Here is a 23,767-nt window from a genome sequence, read left to right as displayed (position 1 = left end):
GATGAAGCTAAAACATGCTCCTAGATTAGTTTGAGTTATTTCTATGGAATTTGGCTAACCATTAGATATTATTTTCCGTGTAGATTCATATGAAGCGTTTTTGTTACTTTTACACTAGGGTATAAAATGTGTGTGATAGCAAAAACTGAACAATGATACGCAACACAAGACAGTTAGCAATCATGCAGAAGGTTCAGAAGAAAATGATGCAATCTTAAGAAATTTGACCAATTTTTGGTGAATGGCTTCACCAAAGAACAATATTCTTTATGTGTTTATGCATGAGCATCCAAAAGTTGAAATATATGCATTATTAAATGTAAAGCAGAGCAAATATAGGCTTTAATGAAGATGAAACCCTAAGCTTGTGCACATTTAATTGTCGGTGACTGACATGGTAATAAAGCTTGTTCAACTCCAGATCAAACAGTTTTAGAACTGAATACTTTATTATTATTCCTTGCTTTTATACATTTATATAGAATGGAGATAATGCTGTTCTCATTCTCATATCAATAGAGAGAGAGAGAGAGAGAGAGAGAGAGAGAGAGAGAGAGAAAATATTATATAAAACAAAAATTAGACAATGGGATTTTTGTCAAGGCAAAATAACACCTAGAGTCCAAACCATTAACATATAACATTAACATTTTCCTGCTGTATAGGACTACTATTAATTACCATGATCCATAAACCAAAACACAAAATATATTATATAAAATATCATGCTGAGTGTCCTGTACCAGTGGTAGACACCTTGTCAGTTTATATTCAAGTGCCTACCAGGAACCCAAGGCTTAATAAATTAGTGGTTTGTACTGCCCTGCAGTCACAACACATCTGATTTTCCTTTTAAAGATGTGACCAATTAAAATTATGATACAAATTAAAACAGGGCATAATGTATACCATACTTACTTCAGCTCTAACCTACCGACACATTACTGTCATGCAAATGTTGATATACAAATACCCAAAGTCAACATTGAAAGCTCTTAAGTGCCTTAAAAACCATTCATTTGCATGTGTAATAATTTCATGCATTACTGCAGTCCCTCTTTCAGTGCCTGCGTTTATAATAAGAACAAATCACATTTCATTCACTCCAAATAAACTAACTCATCAATCTGAAACTGTGGGAAACCAGTGGCTTTGGCAAATATTACAAATCGGAATTAAAAGCAGAGATTTTAGGGTATAGCTGTGAAGGCCCTCCATTGTTCTCAATGCCTGTTCCCAGGGCAGGGTGGGGGTCGTGAAGGAGGGGGTCCGCGGGGGCCTGGGGGTGCCCGGGCTGGTGGAGGTCCTGGGGTTGAGCGGTTGATGGAGGGTCCCCGGGATGGTGGTCTTTCGGGCGGAGGTCGCATGAGTGGCTGATGGTCTGGAGGGGGCGGTGGAGGTGGAAGTGGACAGTTGCTGCGTGGCGGTGACCTTGGCTCCTCTGCTTTCACCCGGGTAAAGTTGATGCATCGCCCCTGTGGAAACAGGACAGATGGCGGGATCACTGTCAGTTCAAAGCTGAAACTATCAGTAGCTATAACTTCTGGGGATAAAACATAACCCGTGCTCTTTACATATTTTGTATGGACAGGTTGTATTTTTAACCCCAGAGGTGACAAGTTCACTGCGAAATGCGTGGGATTCAAAAACAAATGCTCAGTATACAGCTGATCCTAGGCTGCGTTCTCTTGCTAGCTTTCGCTCAAAATGCCCAGGAGATGAACCCACAGCACTTCAGACATCCAGAAACTCAGCTGTCAACTGCAATTCTGTCCCTAAAATCATGGGGGTGGGGTTGAAGAGTTGCAGCGCTGCGCTTAAGGAAGAATAGCTATTTGTGAAAACGGTGTTGGAACAAGGGGCTGGTCTCTGAGAAAAACTTACATTCTTCAAGATGAAGTGATTCATTGTTGTCAGGAAGGCCGATCGTCCAGGAGGAATTGTCAGAGAGGGTTCAGACTTTGGGACGGACTGACCAAAGCCATTCAAAACTCACTTTATGCTTCATTAGGTGCAAAAAATGAAAACTGTGGATGAATCAGGATCCACTACAACACCCACTTTTGTCAGGGCTTAATAAAAGTAATGTGTTCATATGCATGTGCTTGAATGGAGGCAAACCTTTCAATCTTTTTCTGTCAAACACAGTATACTTGGCTACAAAAAATAAAACATTTAGAAATTGAAATGATAAACAAACTGCTTGAACTTTTAAACAGTATTTCATTGCATAATTTCATAAAACAAACATTCAGGTTCAAAAGAAGTCTTGTTCTTATGTACTAATATTGCTCTTGGTTATTTTCTATTAATGTAGGTAAATCAAGGGTTCAAGTGTTTGGGGTCGTAAGGTTTAAAAAAAAAAAAATTAAGAATTCTCCTGCTCACCATGGCTACATGTACTTGAACTACAATTTAAATTTAAAATGTAAAATAAAAATTATATTTTATTATATTATCAAATGTATTTTATTCCTTTGATGGCAAAGCTGAATTGTCAGCAGCCATTACTTCAGTGTCACATGATCATTCAGAAATCATTTTAATATGATGATTTTGTGCTCAAGAAACATTTTTTATTATTATCAATGTTTTTGATCATGATACATTTTTTTCAGGTTTCTTCAATAAATGGAAAGTTCAATAGAACAGCATTTATTTTAAATAGAATAAGATGATGAATAAGAGTATTAATTTCTTTAAAATAAAATAAAATGAAATACCGCCCCAAACCTTTGAATGGTAATGTATATAATTGTAATATGGAGTATGATACTAATTTATTTAACAAAAATAGATAACAATAATAAAAAATAAAAATAAAGAAATAAATACATAAATAAATGATGACCACCACAGCAATTGTTACTATCACCTTCAACAAAAAAGCACAGCGTGAACTAATATGTGTCCTACTCTGATCTTGCTGAACTCCATTTAAATTACTTTCACTCGAGTGGAAAGGAGAGCAGTTAAGGGGGGAGTCAGTCTCTGTCATGCTGTTTGAGCACTTATCAGACAAACAGATGGACGTTTTAAAGGCCACTTGCTAAATTGTCACAGGAGAGATTCCCTCCTTTTTTCTCAAGGGTCTGAAGGAAGGAGAGGATATGACTTTTTATTGTGTAGTAATAAGGGTGGAGTCATTTCACTGAGTATGCAGGAGTGATCTGCATAAATATGAAACAGATGTAAAGAAAGGTCTACATGTAATGTGTCTGTTTTCTAATATTGTTGCCTGTAAACAGTTTTAATGGTTGTTAAAACACCTGTTTTTGTTGCAACTGTTCAATAGATCCTGATAGAAAGCACCACCTTGCTAATGGCCCCCAGGTAATTTGAGTTTGAGACCCCTGATGTAAAGCCTGTAGAATCTTGTAGCCTGCTGGGGGCCATCCACAGTAGTTAAAACACCATATGGACAGATTTCTCTTCCCCAATCCCTCCACCCACATCTGCACAGTATTCATGAGTCTCCATTCTCATTCAGCCCATATGCTCACCCTTGTGCAGGCCTGTTGCTGTGCTGCTCTCCAAATTGTCCTTTTCACCGCACACGACTGGCAAAATGATGGCTTTGCCCCACAGCCAGACAGATGTGAATCAATCACCACCACCCCCCAACAACCTGACAATAGCCCATCACAATAAAACTCAGCTCCCCCTTTGCCCAATGGGCCCCATGTCACGTTATGGGGCTCTCTGTTTAATAAGCGGTTAAATCAGACCACCAAGTGTTGGTTATGTGTGGGTTAGACTCGAGTGCAGAGAGGAGCATGTCATTCACCTTGACTCGTAAATGATATTAAAAAGCCACTTCCTTCTGTTAACCAGAGTCACAACTTTTACATCTCTGTGGGTCATTAGGAAAAACAAAAACACTCTATTCCACAGAGTTTCTTTGTGTGAAATGTAGGTGGCACTCAGACATGAGGGGGAAGATACTGAGCATTGGAGGTGAAGCTTGTAAACTAGCCATACAAAGACTTTCAACAAGAGCTTCTTTCTTTACACAACAACTATAAGTCAGCAATAAAACAAGGATGTCACCTCTGCATCACAATGTGTGCACTGAGGCCTATGGGTAAAGAGTGTGACCCAGGACTCATCCACATTACACATTAGCACAGGTCATACATGTTAATGTTTAACATTCACTCAAAATGTAAGATGCCAATGCGATACCGTTCAGTTTACTTGAATTTATAATATAATAACACTAATATTTTTAAACTAACAAAATGTCTGGAGAGACAGAAGCTGCTGAAGCCAACAGAAAAAGTCAGAAATAATAATCAGATTTGCACTTCCTGGAGAAAAATGGTGTTTAGTAGATGACAAAAGATTGCTGTTGATGTTTTATGTAAATATAGGTTTCAGGGTTTGGTGGTACATAAGTTAAATGATATATCTGAGTCACTTTGCTGTTGCCATTACCTTTACAAAATGTTACCATTGTAAATGTAGTTTCTTCCAGATTTCTTTATTTTCTACAGTTGCTACAGTATAATCACAATGAACTAATATTAATATGTGACCCTCCTCCAAACACTGAGAGACTTTTTCACAATTTGTTATCTTTATTTTTATTTAGTAGTTTTACAGTAGTGGCTAATTCCAAATTACCACCATTTTACTGTAGTAACAGTAACTGTAGTATTTTAACTGTGGAGTTAACTAGGTCCATTTTTGACAAGACCAATACAAAAATAATAAAAATAAAAAATATGCAAGCAAATGGATATGCAAATAGATGTAAGAAAGCCGAAAATGTTGGAATCTAGGTTGAAGATAATGTGATGACATTATTGCTGTTGGTTACATTTTGAATGCAGAACATCCTATCTCTTATCAGTCTAAAATAAATCAACAGACGATTTTGAAAATGTAACAATACCAATTAAAATGAAATTTCTTTAAAAAAACAAAAATACAAATTTATAAGCTAAAAACCTCAAACTAAATGTTCAAATTAATCTTTACATTAAACAGTTCATGCTGAATTAACCACAGAAGTTCAATACTTATGCTTGGGGTTTAGAACATATTAAATCATGAAATATGAATTATAAAGGGAGAAAGATGTGAACTAGTTTAGAACAACCCTAAACCAATGTGTTTGACGTATATCAGTACAGTGCTGCTTGGAAAACAATATAACGTTAAGTCTGTTTAGTTGCAGTCCATCTTTGAACTCTACAAGACCAGAGCCATTAACATAAGAGGCCCTTTGGTAGGAATAGAAACAGAGGAAAAGACAAAGAGGATACAGAGATGGAGGAGACAGTGAATCAGTCACAGCTAGGAAATGCAAAGAAAGACGAGTTATAAAGAGAAAAATGTGGACTAATATGGAGATTAAGCTGTCTATGGCTGAGCAGAGGTCTTGTTTGGGCACAGCGAGTTGTTTGTGTCTGCTGTCTAGGCATTGTGCTGCAGGTGGGCATGAAACACACAACTACACCCCAAATCTCCCTGAATAGCACAGCTGTTTCCATCCAAACTCTGTCCTTTACAGAGTCTACTGCCTTCACCAGCACCTTCTAAAGCTCATGCAAAGTACACTGAGCAGCTGGACACTGGCAGTGCCTCAGACAAGCGGCCCATTATGAAGCATGAAGAATAAAACCAAAGTAAATCAGATCGGTCCATCTACAGTGGGAACGGAGCTATAGCCTGCCCGTGTCAATGGGATCATACTGTACAGTCTGCGGCACTGCGGCCCACATGAAAGATGCCTTTCATAGACACACAGATGTGTTGCCATGACACAGCTTGTGCTGATGGAATAATGCAGGGTGCAGAGAGCAGGGACGTCTCTTACAAAAGGCACAAGAGAATGAGAGACTGTGCTCGGCCACACTACTGCTCCATTAGAGGAGGAGTTAAAAGTAGAGTAATTAGACTGCTATTTCCTGTCCCGGCTACTGAGCATGCTTGTGTTCCAAAAACAAGTGAGCTGCCTTGCTTCCTTTTATGGCAGCAGCCAGTAAACACAAATTTATACAGAACCCACAAATGTTGGATGAAATATTCATATTTAATTACAATTTAATGTTATTTTTGAATGAAGTCTCTTATTCTTACCATTGTTGTATTTTATCAAAAATACAGTAAAACAGTGATATTATTAAATATTAATATAATTTTAAAATAACTTAAGTGTTTTATTTTTGTGATGGCAAATCTGAATTTTCAGCAGCCATTACTTCAGTCTCACATCATAATTTGGAAATCAATGTGATTATTTTGTGCCCAAGAAACATTATTACTGAAAACAGTGCTGCTAATTTTTTTAAATATTTTTTTTTAGGATTATTTAATGGATAGAAAGTTCAAAAGATCAGAATCATTTGAAACAGACATTCGTTGGAACACTGTAAATGACTTAACAGCTACTTTTGATTATTTTATTGCATTATTTCTTAAAAAACTTTGATACAACAATATATTAAGGTACTTTCTATTACACATAAACACTTTTCCTATTACAGAATAACAAACTGGTGTTTTTTTTTTCAAAAAATCATCTTATTCAAAGAATAAATAAGATAAACAAAATAAATATGATAAACAAAGGCACTATGAAAAATGGAAATGCTCTCCATAATATTCAAGCACAAATATTAATCTGTTTTGGAATATCTTGTTACTTGAATGTGCTCATGGTTGTACCTGATCTCCGGGCTGAGGTCTCATGAGTGACACTTGGTCGTATCCTCGACGGAAAAGGGCCCACAAAGCATCCAGTTTCCCCTAAGGCACATAGAACTGTTTTATTAAAACCTTTTTGACTTCAAAATCTCAAATATTGGACTACAGTGTCTCTTTCTACATCTAACTGATATTTCAGAGCTAATCTAGTGAATACAGATGATTTCATACTCAGTTCTATGGAAAATAAAGTCATATACCTGAATAGGACTGTACCACTTTCTGTGATGGGCAGGTCTGCGCCCATAAGGATTTCTGAGTTTGGGTTCATAAGGCTCATATTCGTCTTCAGGCATTTTCACTACAGCGTCCTTTGGCTTCTCCAGTTTAGCTCCTTCCTCCGTGGAGCCCTTGTTCCCCCAACGCACCTAAAGACCACAGGAACACAGTCCATTTATAGCCCACACAGACTATAGAAAAATGATTGTTTCCACATGTAAACAATATTAAGAAACTGTGTTAGCTGTTAGTGCTTGCATACCTCAATGATCCTGAGCAATGGTGTCTTGAGCAAAAGACGCTTCATTAACAAGCTTATATTAACACTAGTGTTTTACGTAGTGCACTTAACAAGTAATGGGCAGTATGAAAATGGTGTGTATTTTACAAAGTACAACAATGTACATGTCCAATAATGCTACCTTTGCAAATGACAGGAGTAAATCTACAGGCGTCAGCATGTCTTATGATGTCACATGATCTAGTTTTGGCACCAGGCAGACAGGGAGCATTTAAGGTCACAGTGATGTGTTCTAGTGCCTTGAGGGTTCATAACATCACTCGTCATGAGTGGTCTTCATCCCCCTGTAGCCTGTGCTAACCTATGATCAACACGCCCTATTTAAAGCCGAAATACACACACTGTGTACCAGGATACATGCATCACCTCCATTCTTTTGATTCCACCGACTCCTCTTCCTCCATAGTAGGATGCATCTACTGTAGGCCATTTCTTTTTGGGCATGCCATCTTCATCATCGGACTCCTGTTGAGCACATACAACTTACATAAACCTAATATCACACTAGTAATAATTAGCATAAAATGACTATAAACTTATGTTGAAAACAACACTTTATTTTGTTTAAATTTGCTATAGCATACCCATTAGTTTACACAGATAGAATAAACACAAAGACACGGTCAAATAATGTTAGCTGCAAAAGTAGCACATTGTGTCTCCAAATCAAAGGGAAGCTTTAGAGACAGAGCGCCTTGTTTGTGCTCTCAGTGTTAAGAAGCACAGATGCACACTCTAAAGCCATTTCCACAAAGCTCTTTTATTTCCCATCAGCCTCAGTGACTGCTTGCCTTTGACCTCTGGGAACAAAGCAAACACAAGAGGATCATTATGAGCCCTTTTGCTTGAATTTTGCATTTTTGAGGCTGTGGTCCCCACTGTGTCCACTTTCACTGCTCACTTGTCTTTATTTACATGGCCGTGGCATAAAAAATGCCCTTAAATGGTGACGGACAGTTTTGCAAAGCAGTTGCACTCATAGCTAGCAGCTGATATTGGCAGCATTAGGGAATGCGGTTTACAAGGAATGATGCCATATCTGGGCCACGCTGGATTCAGCTTCTGAGAGTTATTCATTTTATCATGTGCAATCTGTTTTCTTTGTGCCCCAAGTCATATCAGCTCTAAATTTCCAAGGTTCATTTGGGTGTATGGTTGTGCCTAAACACACACATACACAAAAATAGGCACAAAATGAGGTTAGAGGGAGTTCGACTCACAGGCTCAGGGGGAGGGGGTGGAGGCACTTCCTTGATGACCTGAAAGAAAGATAATTCCCTGTGAAAGAATGTAATCTAAGCTAAGAGCAGTACAGTATAAATAGTAGTACTACAAACAGTACAGTATAAAGTATTAAAGCATTATATTGCATATAGCACTGGGGAAAGGTACAAAAATGTTACACTGGACCACAAGGGTACATTTTTTTTAAATTGAGATTTATACATAATCTGAAAACTGAATAAATAAGCTTTATATTGATGTCTGGTTTGTTATGATAGGACAATATTTGGCCGAGATACAACTATTTGAAAAACTGGAATCTGAGGATGCAAAAAAATCTAAATATTGTTGTCCAAATGAAGTTCTTAGCAATGCATATTACTACTCAAAAATTAAGTTTTGATATATTTACAGTAGGAAATTTACAAAATATCTTCATGGAACATGATTTTTACTAAATGTCCTAATGGTTTTTGGCATAAAATAAAAATCAATAATTTTGACCCATACAATGTATTTTTTGGCTATTGCTACAAATATACCCCAGTGACTTAAGACTGGTTTTGTGGTCCAGGGTCACAAATCATTGTTTGAGTGTGTGAATGACACAAATAAACATGATTTTATTATTATTGTTATTATTAGTATACCGATATTGCTTAAATTATTGTTTGAGCGTGTGAATAAAACAAATAAATGCTTGATTTATAAATAATAATAATAATGTACAGACATTGTTTAATCCTTGTTTATTTGTGTATGATGATGATGATGATGATAATAATAAAATATTTTTTATTATTATTATTATACTGACATTGTTAAATCGTTGAGTGTGTGAATGACACAAATAAACAATTTATAACAACTACAAAAACAAGAACAATAACATAATAATAATTATTATATTAAAATTGTAAAATTATTTTTAAGTGTGTGAATAACAAAAAAAATCATGATTTATAAATAATAATAATAATAATGTATTGACATTATTAATCCTTGTTTATTTTTGTATGTTGATGATTATTATTATTATACAGACATTGTTAAATCGTTGCGTGTGTGAATGACAAATAAACAATTTATAACAACTAGAAAAATATCATGATTATTATTATGATATTGTTAAATTATTGTTTGAATTACACAAATAAATGCATGCTTTACAAATAATGATGTACCAACATTGTTTAATCCTTGTTGATTTGTGTATATGATAATAATAATAATAATTATTATTATTATTATTTTACTGACATTTTTAAATCATTGTGTGTGACTGACAGAAATAAACATGATTTATAACAACAACAACAACAATAATCATTTTTATTTATTATTATTACTACACTTTTCAAAGCTTTTGGTTGAATAATTTGATGTTTAATTGCTTAAATATGTTTTGTTAACTGTGTATAACTTCAGCGTTTAGGACATACCACTGTACAGCACAGAGGCCAGAACCACCACATCAGCACAAGTCCCAGCAACAGGAAAACAACCAGTAAAGAGATGAGCAGGATGGTCCCATCATACTGCACTCAGACACACACACACACATCTTCATGAGTATTTGCTGGCATAACACAAATCAACAGGTAAGGAGATTGAAGAAGAGGGCAAATGGCTACTCCAAGCAATGGAACTAATCTTTTCACTGCTAATTTGAACTTACGTGACAAAGCCAGACTCCTCTGATGAAAGAAAGCAGAGGAGACCTCATTAGAGAAAAAGAAAGAGTAAGAGAAAAGGGGAAAAAACAAAACAGTAGTAGACAGCAAACAACAATGTTGAATAGACATTCAGAGAGGCAGAATGACTATCATAGCCCAATCCACCACTCATGTTTTTAGAGGCAGAAGTTGCTATGACAAAGGAACAAAGATGTACTTACACATTCAGTAGTGGTGATGTGCACTGAGCTTGTGATGTAGGACAAACCCTCATTCATGCTAACCTGCAGATATATCACCCTGTAACACACACACACACACACACACACACACAAACACTTCAATCACACCTGCTGAAAAGGCATATTCATTGCATTCCTCAGATTGACATGTGTGAGCTTGTAATGGGGTTATTATTAAAGCCATTAAGATCAGCATTTTCTTGTTCAAATTTGTAATCTGGAGCCTGAATGACTTCCATTGCATTCCACTTTGATGAATAACAACACCAACAGTCAAAAACCAGCATGCTGAAAGCATGTAGGCACACGAACTTGACTGATAAGTGTTATCTTAGGTAGAACTATGCATACTATGCATTTATAAAATGTGGGTTTATGTACAAACAATGAGCCTTTCAAACAATGATATCTGATTAGGCTTCAGCTGAGATTTGTTAAATATTTCAAATATTTCAGTCACAATGAGATTCAGTGAGAGTCAAATGAAGACTTTTGCTTAATTCCCATTATTTTGGGGGTTTTCATCTGACAAAAGGTCCTTATGTGTTTGATCTTGAGCTGTGACCTTGACCTGAAAACGTGTTAGAAGAGATCTAAGCATCTTTTGTATGATCTACATGTTTCATACTGGAATCGAATTTGCTTGATATCAGATTCTGCCCTCAATCTTCATGCTCACCAAAGGTGCTTTTATTTGATCAAAAATACAATAAAACAGTAATATTATTGCGAATTAAAATAACTGTGGTCTATTTTAATATATAGTAAATTAGTCCTGTGATGCCAAAGCTGAACATTCAGTAGCCATTACTCCAGTCTTCCAGTGTCCTGCAAAAACTATGCTAATATTCTGATCTGGTGTTTAAAAAATATTTCTTAAATATCAGTGTTGGGTGTGATTGGACAGTGGATTCTAATGAATATAATTTTCTAAAAGAACACCATATACTTGAAATATAACTCATTTGTAATGTTTTAAATGTATTTACTATCACTTTGGATCAATTTAATGTTTCTAATCCATGGATATTAACATATCCTTGGAGAAAAAATATTATCTCTTTTAAAAAATCTTACTGACCCCAAACTTTTGAATGGTAGTGTGTAAATATAGAAAAAGGTGATATTAGTTCTAAGTAATATATAGTGATAATATGTGATATGGATTTTAAAATGGATAGGATCTTCTGTAAATCATCATATTTTAAAATCTTGAGATGAGAAAGACATGAAAAAGCAGGGTTTGTCATGTGACTGATAACAGTCTATGAAGACATGCTCATGGACATCAAAACTGACAATTGTCCATTTCCCCCTGACAACTTTCTCAAAAAATGGGTTTTCTTCAAACATCAGGGATACCATGATGTTTGGCTCTACCATGGGCATTCAGAGCGCTGGTATGCCGGAAAAATCTCAGCTTTCTTGATTTAGGCAAGCCCTCTTCTTCTGCTTTGGTGGGGGAGAAGACGGAGCTGAAAATAAGTTACTGAAGGGGTATTGCCCCGTCTCCTCTCTGTCGGTCCTACACGCTTCCAGTGCCACTCTGTTGGCAGGATGGGGGATGGGCTTAAAGGGGGCACAACAGGATAACAAGGGGTTGGGTGGAGGGGAGTCCAGTGACAGATCCATCTCATTTTCCATCAATCAGGAAGCGGCTGGCTCTTTTTGAGCACATCTTCAGGAGGCCACTCAGTCACCACGCGTTTAGGTGACAGCACTGACAGCTTTGTCTCACAATGTGGATACAGAGGAGGAGGAGAGGGCAGACTTTGCCCCAAAATCGCCTTTTCTCACCCTTCAAAAATTAATGCACATCACTCACATGGTCTTCTACAATCAGACTATACAGACATCATTTGACTTATTGGGTGGTCTTACTACACCATAACATCAAAGTCTGCATAACAGGATGGCACTTTTAATTTCAAGTAACTCTCCATTGACTCTAATTATCCGGAATCATTCCACCCCTCTTGTAACTGGATTATGATGGAATGTTTCATCTCTGTTTTTCCGTTATATGAATACATACCATTCTGGCTGCCTTTTCAGAGACCTAGACACTAATCTAATTCAATAATCACTAAATCAGACTCTAATACCACATATCCAGACATGTCACTGCAAAATAGACTCCACCTTCCTATTACAAGACTATCCTTTTCTCACTTTCTGCTGTTATAATTAAATATTGTCATTCTTAACTAAAAATATAAAAAATTGTATTTGAAATAAAATATACATATTAGATGAAAAACCTAAAATTATATTAGAAATATTGCCTTAGCAAATAACTGAAATAAAATGTTTAATTTGTACTAAAATGTACTAATAAATGTAAATAAAAAAAAAAAAAATATATATATATATATATATATATATATAAATAAAAAGACAAAGCAGATAATTACTAAAACTTTAACCAAAATCAAAATGAAAATAAAAAACAAATCTCATTCAAAACATAAAAAATACTAGAATAGTATATAAATAATACTAAAATAACATTGATTGACCTAAAATAAAATAACATAAATTGACCAGTCAGAAATGAGTATTCCGAAGAGATCTGATAAGTAAAAATGCTACGTATTGTATATTCTTGGGCAATATTATTATTAATCCACAACTGTGGATTTTGATTATATCCGATAACAAATAATGCTAAGAGCACATGAATCAATCAAAAGTTTTGAATGAATGGAAAGTGCTGAATATTGATATATCAACAACATCTGTTTTTGTGCCACATTAGCAAATGCAATGCAATACAGTGTGTAGTGATGTAGGTTGACCAAGAGTTGAAAAACAGCCCTGCTTTGCTTAAGGTGCCATGAGAGGCTCCTTCATTGGCATCTCAAAGAATCTTCCTGACAAGAACAAGACAGATGAAATCCTCAAGGTGTCTACAGCCAGCGGTACACATAATTATTCAGAGGGCTTACAGGGAAATGAGCCGCCAGCAGCAGCTCATTTGTTGTAGAAGGCCTGGTAAGTAACCTGTAGTGAGTCTCCGGGGCTGTGCTCTGGCTGATGTGAATACGAGCAGCTCTGTATTTCACTGTCTGTTCTTTTCTCTCTCAACTCAGAAAACCACCAGAGCCCTGAGCTAACATGCACACTCACTGGGAACTTTTCACACAGGTCAAGCCCATGGTGACTAATCTCTCAGAGAGGCTAATTATATGCTCTTCTTGGGCTTTTTACACCACATGCCTGTTGTCTCGACGTGTTAGAGTGTGTGGAGATTGACTGATAAGAATAATTCCAAATGACATTGACCCTAATTTTTCAAGGGTACCAATGCATTAAGCTATAAAGTGGCAGGATAACGTGCACCTACTTTCCAGCCTCATTTATGATTGGTGCAGGGCAAAGAAGGAGCGTATCTTCAATGCTGACAGGTCTTTCATCTGAAAATGAATTGCATGAAAAAGAATAAGATATATGTTCACCAATAATCATCATTTAGACCTACTCTCAGGGTAAATACTTCATTATTACTATAGCAGAATTGGTCATTTACATAATAAAAGAATATTACATACATTATTTAGAAGAATGCAATATTAAAAGTACTGTCTATAAAATAATGTTACTTACTCAGTGTAGCTGTGTCATTCACTCTGAAGCTGCACAGAACCTGATTGATGTTTCTGGCATGCAAAAATCCATTTCCCCTCACAACCACTTGGAAAGAATCTTAAAAGAAACACAAACCAAAAATATAATAATAAACATTTAGCAAGTCCTTTTACTGCATAGTGAAAAGCATATGTTTTTTTCTTCCAGAAAAAATGTAACCAAAAATTTTATTAAATATTTTTTTCATGTACTATTTATACTGAAATATTTTTAAAATATGAGAAATTTTTTAGATCTTTGTCTCATGTAGACTTTTTCCAAAAAAAAGAAAAAAAAAGCCATACTCTGAAATTATAAAGTGTGCTCAGCCAGAGGGCATGTTTTCTTATTTTTTTTTCCACCCTTAACCTTTCAGGAACGCTCAACTCAACTGGGCAAATGCATATGCTCCAGTGGTGCTAATAATAAAAGCGAAGAGGTTCACAAATCTCTAGCTGGAGGTGCTGCATTGGTGGCCGACAACACTGGCTGCCTGACCTTTGAGACCCCCCAGGCGATGCTGTAGACCCTCTGACGGCTGCTAAGCAGCATATGTTAGAGAGAAAAACACGCTCACTTAGAAGCTGTCTCAGGGCGTCAAAGGATGCAGAGTGGATGTGACCTTACTCATGGCACTACGCACACCAGTGTGCGTTTGAGGGAGATTTGAGTGGATTTCTACTGATTCTGCCGTTCATCTCTGAATAATGCTACACCTTCAGAAAATGTTCTGGTTGTAAACCTTTAACATTTAAGTGTGTAAAGTTCACAGGATGAAAAACATTCTGTGCAGTGTGCCATCAGGGAGAAACAGTTGTATGGAAAGGTCAGGAGAATATGCTCTGAGAAATAACACTATACTGTAAGTCTCAGTTCTCTTCTTCTTTATCACACCAGCATTTAAAGCTTCAAGTCCTGAATACAGTAGATTTCCTCTTTTATCTTTAACAAGTAAACACTTAAAAAAGCCAATGTAATTTTCCATTCACTAATAGTACTATTTTGAAATAAGGATATTCAACAAATATGCTAAAAATATGGGATAATACTTGGATGGATTTTATGCATCAGGAATTGTTGGATTGTGAAAAGCAGGCATTCCAGGATGGGGACAACTCTGAAGGCAAGGTTGCTAAAATAATGACTAAATAATGCCTGTTTTACTATTGGTTAACATTATCCAGTAACCCTCATGGCCTAAGTGACATCAAAAGAATAGGAAACCCATTTTAGAGGAAGATTTATTACATTATTACTACAGTTGCAACGTAATAGAAGTAAGCAACAGATGCTGTATCCCATATTGTGTCATATGCGGGAAATGTTGACTGGTTCAGTTCATTAGTTGCTGATTGGATGAAACCAGATCTAAATGCGAGCTAGAGGTTAAGAAATGAACATACTTTAAGCAAACTAAACGACTGGAGAGGCCCAGCATACATCACCAGAGAGAAGTCTGTTGTTTCACTGGAAGATTGAGTTATTTTAGTCAAAAATTATGTGGTTTAAAAAAGCAATGCATGCATGCATGCATGGATGAATCAATAACAATAAGATCAATAACACGCATTTATAACATTTGAATTTTAAAGATTTAAATTTTCATTTCATGCAAACTTGAAGGATTACAAAAACATATTTATTCTTTATAGTAACATGCAATGATGAATCAATCACAATAAGACCAGAAGTGTGCATTAACAATGTAAACAAGATCAATTTTGATGTTTATTCTGAAGATCCTTTGTCCAATACATGTACATAAGACCTGGCAAATAACGAAAAGGCTGATCATGGGAAAATTTGAGGCAATAAAAATTCTCAGCATGTCTCTTGTCTCATCATGGATCTACCAAAACAAATTCCACTCCCATCCGATCCAATTAACCTGTCATTTCCTCTCTAATTATACTAATCTTGTCTGCCATGCAGAAGCCCCTCTCCACCCCACCTCTGCGTCTAAATTTGCCCAGCTCCCTTGCTCATGCCTGCTTAATGTGACGTCCATACAGATGAAATGGCTAATTCCATTTAATTTTGGAGGCCAGGCATCAACATCTATGTCCTTTTCTTCCCTTGTTACTGTCAGACATGGTGTGTCGGGTTCTGACAGGACAGCGCAGGGGTAAAAAGGTCAACACTGGCTTGGCAGCGGGCAGCGCTGGCAGCGAGATGGTGGGCAGGGGCTGGTACGCTGTCGGCTCGCGCCCGTTGTGCTGCACGGGAGAGCTGACGCTTCCCATCCACACCTGAGAGCTTGATGGCTCGGGCTGTTTAGAGCAGAGGTGCCACGTCCGAGCACGGACACTTCAATCACTGCCTGAATTGGGGGATGGGGTGCAGAGGAATCACAAGGGTTAATCAAAGCAACGATTGCTGTCATGTTTGATGGCTGGGCCTCCTCTCAAAACAGAGAGTGATGGCCTGTTTGCAGGCTGCATGGGCTGGTCACTTCTCATCAGTTTGATCGCTGAGACTGTCAGCCACTGGAACTGCCGCCACAGCACACCAAACCAAACCAAACCACTAACCACAATCAGATTAGCCCAAAATTAACCCCAAATTGTCCCAAGCTTCAAATGAATCTTTGGTTAAAATTTAATATTTAGAGGAATATAATGCACATATGACTGTATGAGTAATTTCCACAGTGTATTACTTCAAGGATTGATTTAATTATGCAACAATATGTTTCATTAATTATGGCATTCATTGCCATTCATGTTTTCGTTAAGGGTCATGTTAATGGACACTAAACCAAACCAAACCACTCAATCATAACATCAAACCAAGCCACTAACCATGATAAAATTAGACCAAAAAATTAGTCCCGAGATTTAAACGATTCGTTGGCTAAACTGTAATATTTAGAGGAATATAATGCACTTATTGCTGTATGAGTAATTTTATTACTCATACAGCAATATTACATCAGGTATTACATCAGGGACTGATTTAATTACACAACAATATATTTAATTAATTATGGCATTCATTGCCATTCAATGTTTCCATTAAGGATCATGTTAATGGACACTAAACCAAACCACTAGCAACATTCAAATTAGACCAAAAAATTAGCCCCAAGCTTCAAATGCAACTAAGTCTAAACTGTAATATTTAGAGGGCTATATTACAGTTATGGCTGATGGTCATTTTCACAGTACATTACTTCAAGGATTGATTTAATTACACAACAATATGTTTAATTAATTCATTGTCATGCAATGTTTCTTTTAAGGATCAAGTTCATTAATCATGTTAATCTAAGTGGTTTAAGGTCATTAACTGTTTTGTTTTGGATTAGTGGTTTTAAAATAAAAACTAATACAAGATGATTAAATGGATAGTTTATAAAAAATTTAAATGATCTAGCCTTATGTTGTTTTGCAGAAAACAAAAGAAGACATTAAAATTATTTATAATTTTTTTAGTATCTTTTTGCCCTGACAATGGAAGTCAGTGCAATCTATTGTTGTTTTGTACACCACTGCCTTTCATTGGATAGACAAATATAGTTGAAACATTTTCAAAATATCTTCGTTTATATTCCACAGAAAAAGAGACCAATATGAACAATATGAGGATGAGTAAATGATTTACATTTTTGGGTGAACTAACACTTTAAATCTAATTTAATACAGATAATGATAATGATGTGAATAATTTTGATTTAACTAAACTCTTCAACTAATATATATCTTAGTGCTAAGACACAAAGGTGTGTGGTCAAACTGCAGGGGTCTTGTTGTTTTAACCACCATCGTTTGGCAGTGGTCACTGCGTGCCCTCTCTCTCTCCCTCTGTGTGCTTCAGGGTTTGATATCCCATAACTTGACAGAGAACTTATTGTTAGGAATGCTCAAGTGAAATTAGAGAGCTGTTTTTTGCCTGGCTGGTTCTTCCTGGCCTAGTTTGCCACATCGGATCTGTTGTCTAGCCGAGGTGCTGCAGAATAACTGCGCTGCTGTTCCGCTCCGCCTTTACCAGTGAAATGCCCATTTGTTTAATTGGCTGCTGCTCAGCAGACAGGCCTGCCACATTGAGCACTGGTGTGTAGGCCAGAGAGGATGGATGTGGTTTGACATGACCTTATTAGCATGCACTTACTGCGCGAGAGTGCACTTACAGCGCCGTCTCCTTGGTGACGCGAACAGGCGGATTAGGTCTGCCCAGACATGATCAATTTTCATTTTCTGGTGAGTGCAAGAGAGCGCAACTCACAAGCTTCCATTACACCGCTCAGGGCTTTCACACAATTAGCACAGACAAGCTTTTTGTTTACTATGGTGTGCGCACTGACCTTTCATATTCTTTTAAAAGCAGACAGATTTAATGTAAAAATCATGGTGTTAATTATATTTTTTATAAAAATTACAAAAACATAAACATGACGAGTGTTGAGGTGACTCTTACCACCAGCACATACACTGGATGGCTCGGCTGCTAAAATCTCAATGCAGGATTTCTTGATGATCTGCAAAGAAAAAAAGGAGTGCCAGAGTGCTTAGTACTCAGTATACACAAACTTTTTACAGAAGCAATTGCATTCTGCAACTAAATTCACTCAGACGGAACTATTAACTGGTAATGCAGTAATGTCACTCTCTTTTGGATGCTGACAGCTCATCTAAATTATGCTTTTAGATCTCTTCATAAAAGCGGCACAATCTCCTATATCTCCCAATTGCAACATCTTGTAATGTGACTTTATATCTCACAGTGTGACTGTATCTTGCAATGTGACTTTATATTTCACATAAGACCTTTCTTTCCCATAGTGTGACTTTATATCTCACAATGAAACTTTATCTCACAATCTGATTTTTTATCTTACAATGTGTGTTTACATATAACAATGTGTCTTATATCTCACAATAAGACTTTTTTTTATCTTGCAGTATCGCTTTATATCTCGCAATGTGTCTTTATATCTCAAATGTGACTATATCTTGTAATGTGACTTCATATCTCAAATATGACTTTATATCCCACAATGTCAATTTAGATCTTCCAATGTGACTTTGTATCCTCAATGTGCCTATATCTTGAATGTAACTTCCTGCAATGGGACTTTATATCTCACAACATGACTGAATATCTTACAGTGTAACTTTAAACTGAGCAACTTTATTTCTTATTTTTACTTTCTATTCTTCTATTCCATCCCGGTCACTAACATTTCTTTTGACAAAAATATCAGACTCCAAATGGGTTAAAATATTGGCATGGCATCCATGTTTGTTGTTTACAGCTGCAAGATGCCAACAATCACAATTTTGAGAGTGATTCCTGTCTTTTGTACACACGAAGGGATAATTTAGGTGATTCAGCTCCTCGTTTAAATGCAGCTGTTGCTACCAAAACTTTAACTTTATACGTAGCCAAGGACAGAGATATAAACAGAGGAACTTACAGAGTCTATCATTCCTTCAAGGGCCTGGAATCCGCCAATTACAGGGAACACATGCTCTATGGTGTCTGCAATTGTTGCCAGCTAAACAAGTAATACAATACAGGTTTACAGAGATATCTCCAGTACAGAAATCATGGTTAAATCTTGTGCAGTGGTGCTGAGATACCTGTGTCTGATTAAAGTCTTTTACACCCACACAGTACACGATGGCTCCCAAAGACCGAGCTCTCTGTGCCTGCTCATAGATGGGCAACAAACAGTCAGCTCTATTACCGAGCAAATGCCACTGTCAATTACACATCTGCCAGAGAACTGGCTTGTGCACTTGCCTCTTGTTGTGCTGTGACAAACTGATAGTCATTTAGCTCCCCATCCGTCAGTGCTATGATCACACTGGCTGTCCCTGTGAAATAAACGTCATCTCATTGAGGCTTGATTTTCCCAGAATAAAAGCGGAAGTGTGAATGAATTGCATGGTAATTCAGAGTGACGTTTACCATAATTTCCGTGATATATCTGCTCATTTGCCTGCAGTTAAAGCAGATGTTTACAGCATTAATGCAGGAATTTAAACCATAGTAGAATCAAAAGACTAGAGTGATTAGTACTCAATATACACAGATATTTTACAGGAGTAAAACCAAATTAAAATAGCATTAACGCAGGAGTTTTAATAGCAGAATCAGAAGACTAGAAGATGATTCAGTGATTGATTTAAATTGACTCATTTGATTCAATGAGAAAAAGATACCCGTTTCAATCCAAGATTCATATATGTATCACCTCCAGGTATTTCTCTCTTCAAACTATTTAAGCCTCTGGTAATTTCATTTCTGAATTAGAGATGATGGAGGAAAGCCATTACAATGGAGACAAATCATATGTGTATTTCTGTGCAACATTAATATTGTTTTGGATGCTGATGTGTGTGATACCTGTTCTCTGTGAGTTTCATAACCGTTGTTCCGTGAGTTGAGAAGACAATGAAGGACATCTGTAGCATTGGGCTGTAAAAAAACAATTCACATATTACTTCTGAAAGGTATTACAGTATGTATGTACAAAAGTGCATCAAAACTAAAGCAACTTTACCTTACAAATTTCTCAGCAAGATGCTCCACAAAGGAGTAAATTTCAATCCAGTGGTTTTTGACGCTTCCTGATCTAATAAAAATCAAACATGTTGAAAAACTGCATGCTTCAAAGAGTCAGAGGCTACTATCTCTTCCGTGCATTATAATGGCTGCCTTAAACACAATTACATAACAATTACCATCTTTTCTTACACTATCTGAGAGTAGCAGGTCCTTGAGTACTCTATAAAATGCGCACATGCCACTAATTAATTACAGGCCCCAAAGCGTTCCCAACAAGGGCTAATTGCCTTCTTGCCAGATGAATCTGTCTCCTGCTAGCAGAGAGCAACACCCCTTCCTCCTGGAGCCAGCCATTTGAATGGGAACAGATGGCAATGGGTGAGTGTAACAGGTTGGGATCCAAAATAGAGTTGGCATCTACATCAGCATCCAAAAAGGCTCACAGCTCCATCTCTGACAGGGGGTCAGGAAACATAAAACTGGACGTGTGGATCTAGCAACAGTAACAGCAGCAATCAATGCTAATCTGTTGTCAGTTTTAAAAACACCTGCAATTTTATATATTGATATACCGTGGTTCCAAAATGGACATTTGGGCCACACTTGCAAAAAAAAAATTTTTTTAAATAATAATAAAATAAAATACATCATAAAAAATACCCCAAATTGGTGCATGTAGCTGCATTAGATTATAGAATAAGAAATCAATTGCACAAGAAAGTTTCAGTTAGTCAGCTTAAAACAATACATATACTTTTTAAAATGAAGGGAAAAAAAACAGTTGGAAACTTTCTGGCTTTCAAATGTTCATGGAAAATATCCATAGTCAATCGGATGAACTACAACTGCTAGTTACTCTGCACCTGTTTGTACAAAAGGGGAACTGACTTCCTATCCTAATGCATCCAAATCACCTTAAAGCCAACTGGTTTAAAAAGTAAAATGGCAACAAAAAGTAGTTAATTCAAGGCCTAGCATAATGAGCTGATGACATATACATTTGATATTTTTTTATACAATGAAATGACATTCAGATATTTTAAGTGTGGTTTAGTGTCTAAATACTTTTTGGGGGCCACTGAAACAAGTAATTAACTTGAACACATTGTGCTGGTATGCAGCAGTCTAGAATAACAAGACCGTTCTGGTTTCCTTTGATGCAGCTTGGTCCTCGCTTTATCTCTTATCCTCCGAACTAACATCAATCTTCAGCAAACTGCTGATTCAGAATATTGTTATATTAAGAAACATTCTAAAAGGAGTCATAAAAAGTCACATATAGTGGCATAAAACTAGCTCTCGTTCCACTGATAATCAAAGGTATTTTCTCTCTGAAATGCAATGGAGCTGCTTTTCTTTCCAAAACTCTCTGAACCGATGGCCTGATATTTACAATTTGTATAGGGTCACTGAGTGGCATTTAAGGCCTTGGAAATTCAGCAAGAACCATTCAGCTGATTAAAAGTGTGGAAGTGTGGCAAAAGCCTGATGATGCATGCAATCCCTTAGGTCTCTAAAGGCATTCAGAAAACTTTCAAACAGAAGAGCGAACTGTGAAGTGTAACTAATATACGTTTGCGCTCCAAACACAGTAACAAAGGGTTATGGCTAAAATTCCAAATTTTGTTCTGTAATAGATCTTTAACCTCAGATTTAATATAGATTTCACTAAATGAGCAAAATTATTGTCTACAGGCATTGCTACTGTATGTTGCTCTTGAGCTTTACTTTATATTTGACTAAAATCTGATTCCCACAAAAACTCTTTATTTATAACCGTTCTCTAGCATGCTCCAGCATGTTTAAGCTTGTTTGGGTATTCATAACTCCAAGGTGCTAAAGAATTAGGAGTAGGATACCACTTAGGCTCACTAAGATCTCATTACACACTTAAATATAAATAACTATTTGCATTCTACTAACATTACATGTAAACAACTGCCTGTTATTGTAAGTTGCAAGAAAAAAATAGAGTAGGCCTATATTCAATTTTATATCTTGACACACCCGGTTTTTTTTATAAACGGGTATTTGTATAACTAACTAATAGTGCATGCTCTTGTGATGAGCTCTCTTTGTCATTTATGATTGAGACACACCTGGGATAATGTGCATGTGAACCGCACCAGGTGAGATAAAACCATGCTTGTTAAAGCATCGCCCGAGGCAAAGAGTCCTGTCCTCCTATCTGTCGCGTCTAAAGCCATTTAACACTAGACACAAACTTCAGGAATCCAACAACAGAAAAACCATAAGCATTGTGTGTTGATTCTGTTGAGATAGTTAATGGTTCATTGTTTATGTGGTTAGGAATTTTACTCGAATTTCATGTCAGTGCATCCTGCCATATGCATCCTTGTCTGGTCTCCTTTGGTAATAGCTCTTTTCCCACAATATCTCGCCAGACGTTTTCTGGTAGAATATACCTAGAATGACTATCCATTTAAAATTATTAATGAATTGTTTCATGTTAAAGCATTTGGATCAATTAAATTCTGTTATTCGGCTGTCTAAGCATGACTGTTATACTAGAAGTGCACGCGCGTCTGAGGGCGTCAGAGGCGTCGCGCAGCAGTGCGCGGTGAGAGGAGAACAAGATGCCATAAATATGAAGGCCACTTACTTGTCGAGGACAAAATACAAGTCGAAAGCACCTTGACAAGACCTCTTCTCGTCCTCAAAATAAGGCTCAGATTCACCAGTATGAAAACTGGGCAACAAAATCACTAAAATACCCACAACAAGGCTCATGTGAATCAGTGAACGTGCCATTTCATCAGTTTTTTCTCTCCAAAAGCACTGGGATAAAATTGCATTTCATTCCTGCAGAAAAGGAAAGCAAATCTTTTCCATGAAATTCATTCCTCAAAAAATATATTTGAATGTCTTGTCAAAGTGTTATATCCCGCAGTCACCTGAGTCCGCTTCCAAAATACTGAAAGCTCCTCCTCAAGGAGAACTGTTTGGAGGAGCGACCACAGACCGGACGGCGAGCAGGCAGCCAACAGCTCCTGAAACTTCCTCTTTCCGGGAGAGGGAGAATTTTGGCTTCAACGAAATTTCTTAAATTCTATTTGATATTATGTTATTCAAATCAGTCAAGCATTATAAATAATTAAGAAATTGAAACATTTTTTGAAGATATGTTTTTTTTTTCTGAAATCAATTAATCACTAAAACACTCTTAAAAATTAGAAGCAGGTTGAATAGACATACATTTAAAAAATAAATAAACCTAAATTAGGCTACAT

At 36.6% G+C, this 23,767-nt stretch overlaps 1 protein-coding gene across 1 annotated transcript; it reads right to left on the bottom strand.

The window, feature by feature from the left end:
- Positions 1 to 417: 417 nt before the first annotated feature.
- Positions 418 to 23,493, bottom strand: LOC306884085 (anthrax toxin receptor 1-like). The gene is made up of 18 exons (XM_079439740.1): positions 23,140 to 23,493; positions 20,512 to 20,583; positions 20,355 to 20,426; positions 20,171 to 20,252; positions 19,917 to 19,947; positions 19,749 to 19,822; positions 19,586 to 19,654; positions 19,420 to 19,500; positions 18,420 to 18,480; positions 13,983 to 14,081; positions 13,723 to 13,792; positions 10,356 to 10,434; positions 9,901 to 9,996; positions 8,455 to 8,493; positions 7,601 to 7,699; positions 6,915 to 7,082; positions 6,676 to 6,756; positions 418 to 1,475 (listed from the first exon to the last, which is right to left on the bottom strand). The coding sequence occupies exons 1-18, from the start codon at positions 23,286 to 23,288 to the stop codon at positions 1,224 to 1,226; spliced, it is 1,674 nt and encodes a 557-aa protein (XP_079295866.1). The 5' UTR covers positions 23,289 to 23,493; the 3' UTR covers positions 418 to 1,223.
- Between the last annotated feature and the right edge of the window lie 274 nt (positions 23,494 to 23,767).

Source organism: Barbus barbus, assembly GCF_936440315.1.
Source record: "Barbus barbus genome assembly, chromosome: 18".
NCBI lineage: Eukaryota > Metazoa > Chordata > Actinopteri > Cypriniformes > Cyprinidae > Barbus > Barbus barbus.
This window is presented reverse-complemented; position numbering and strand designations above follow the sequence as displayed.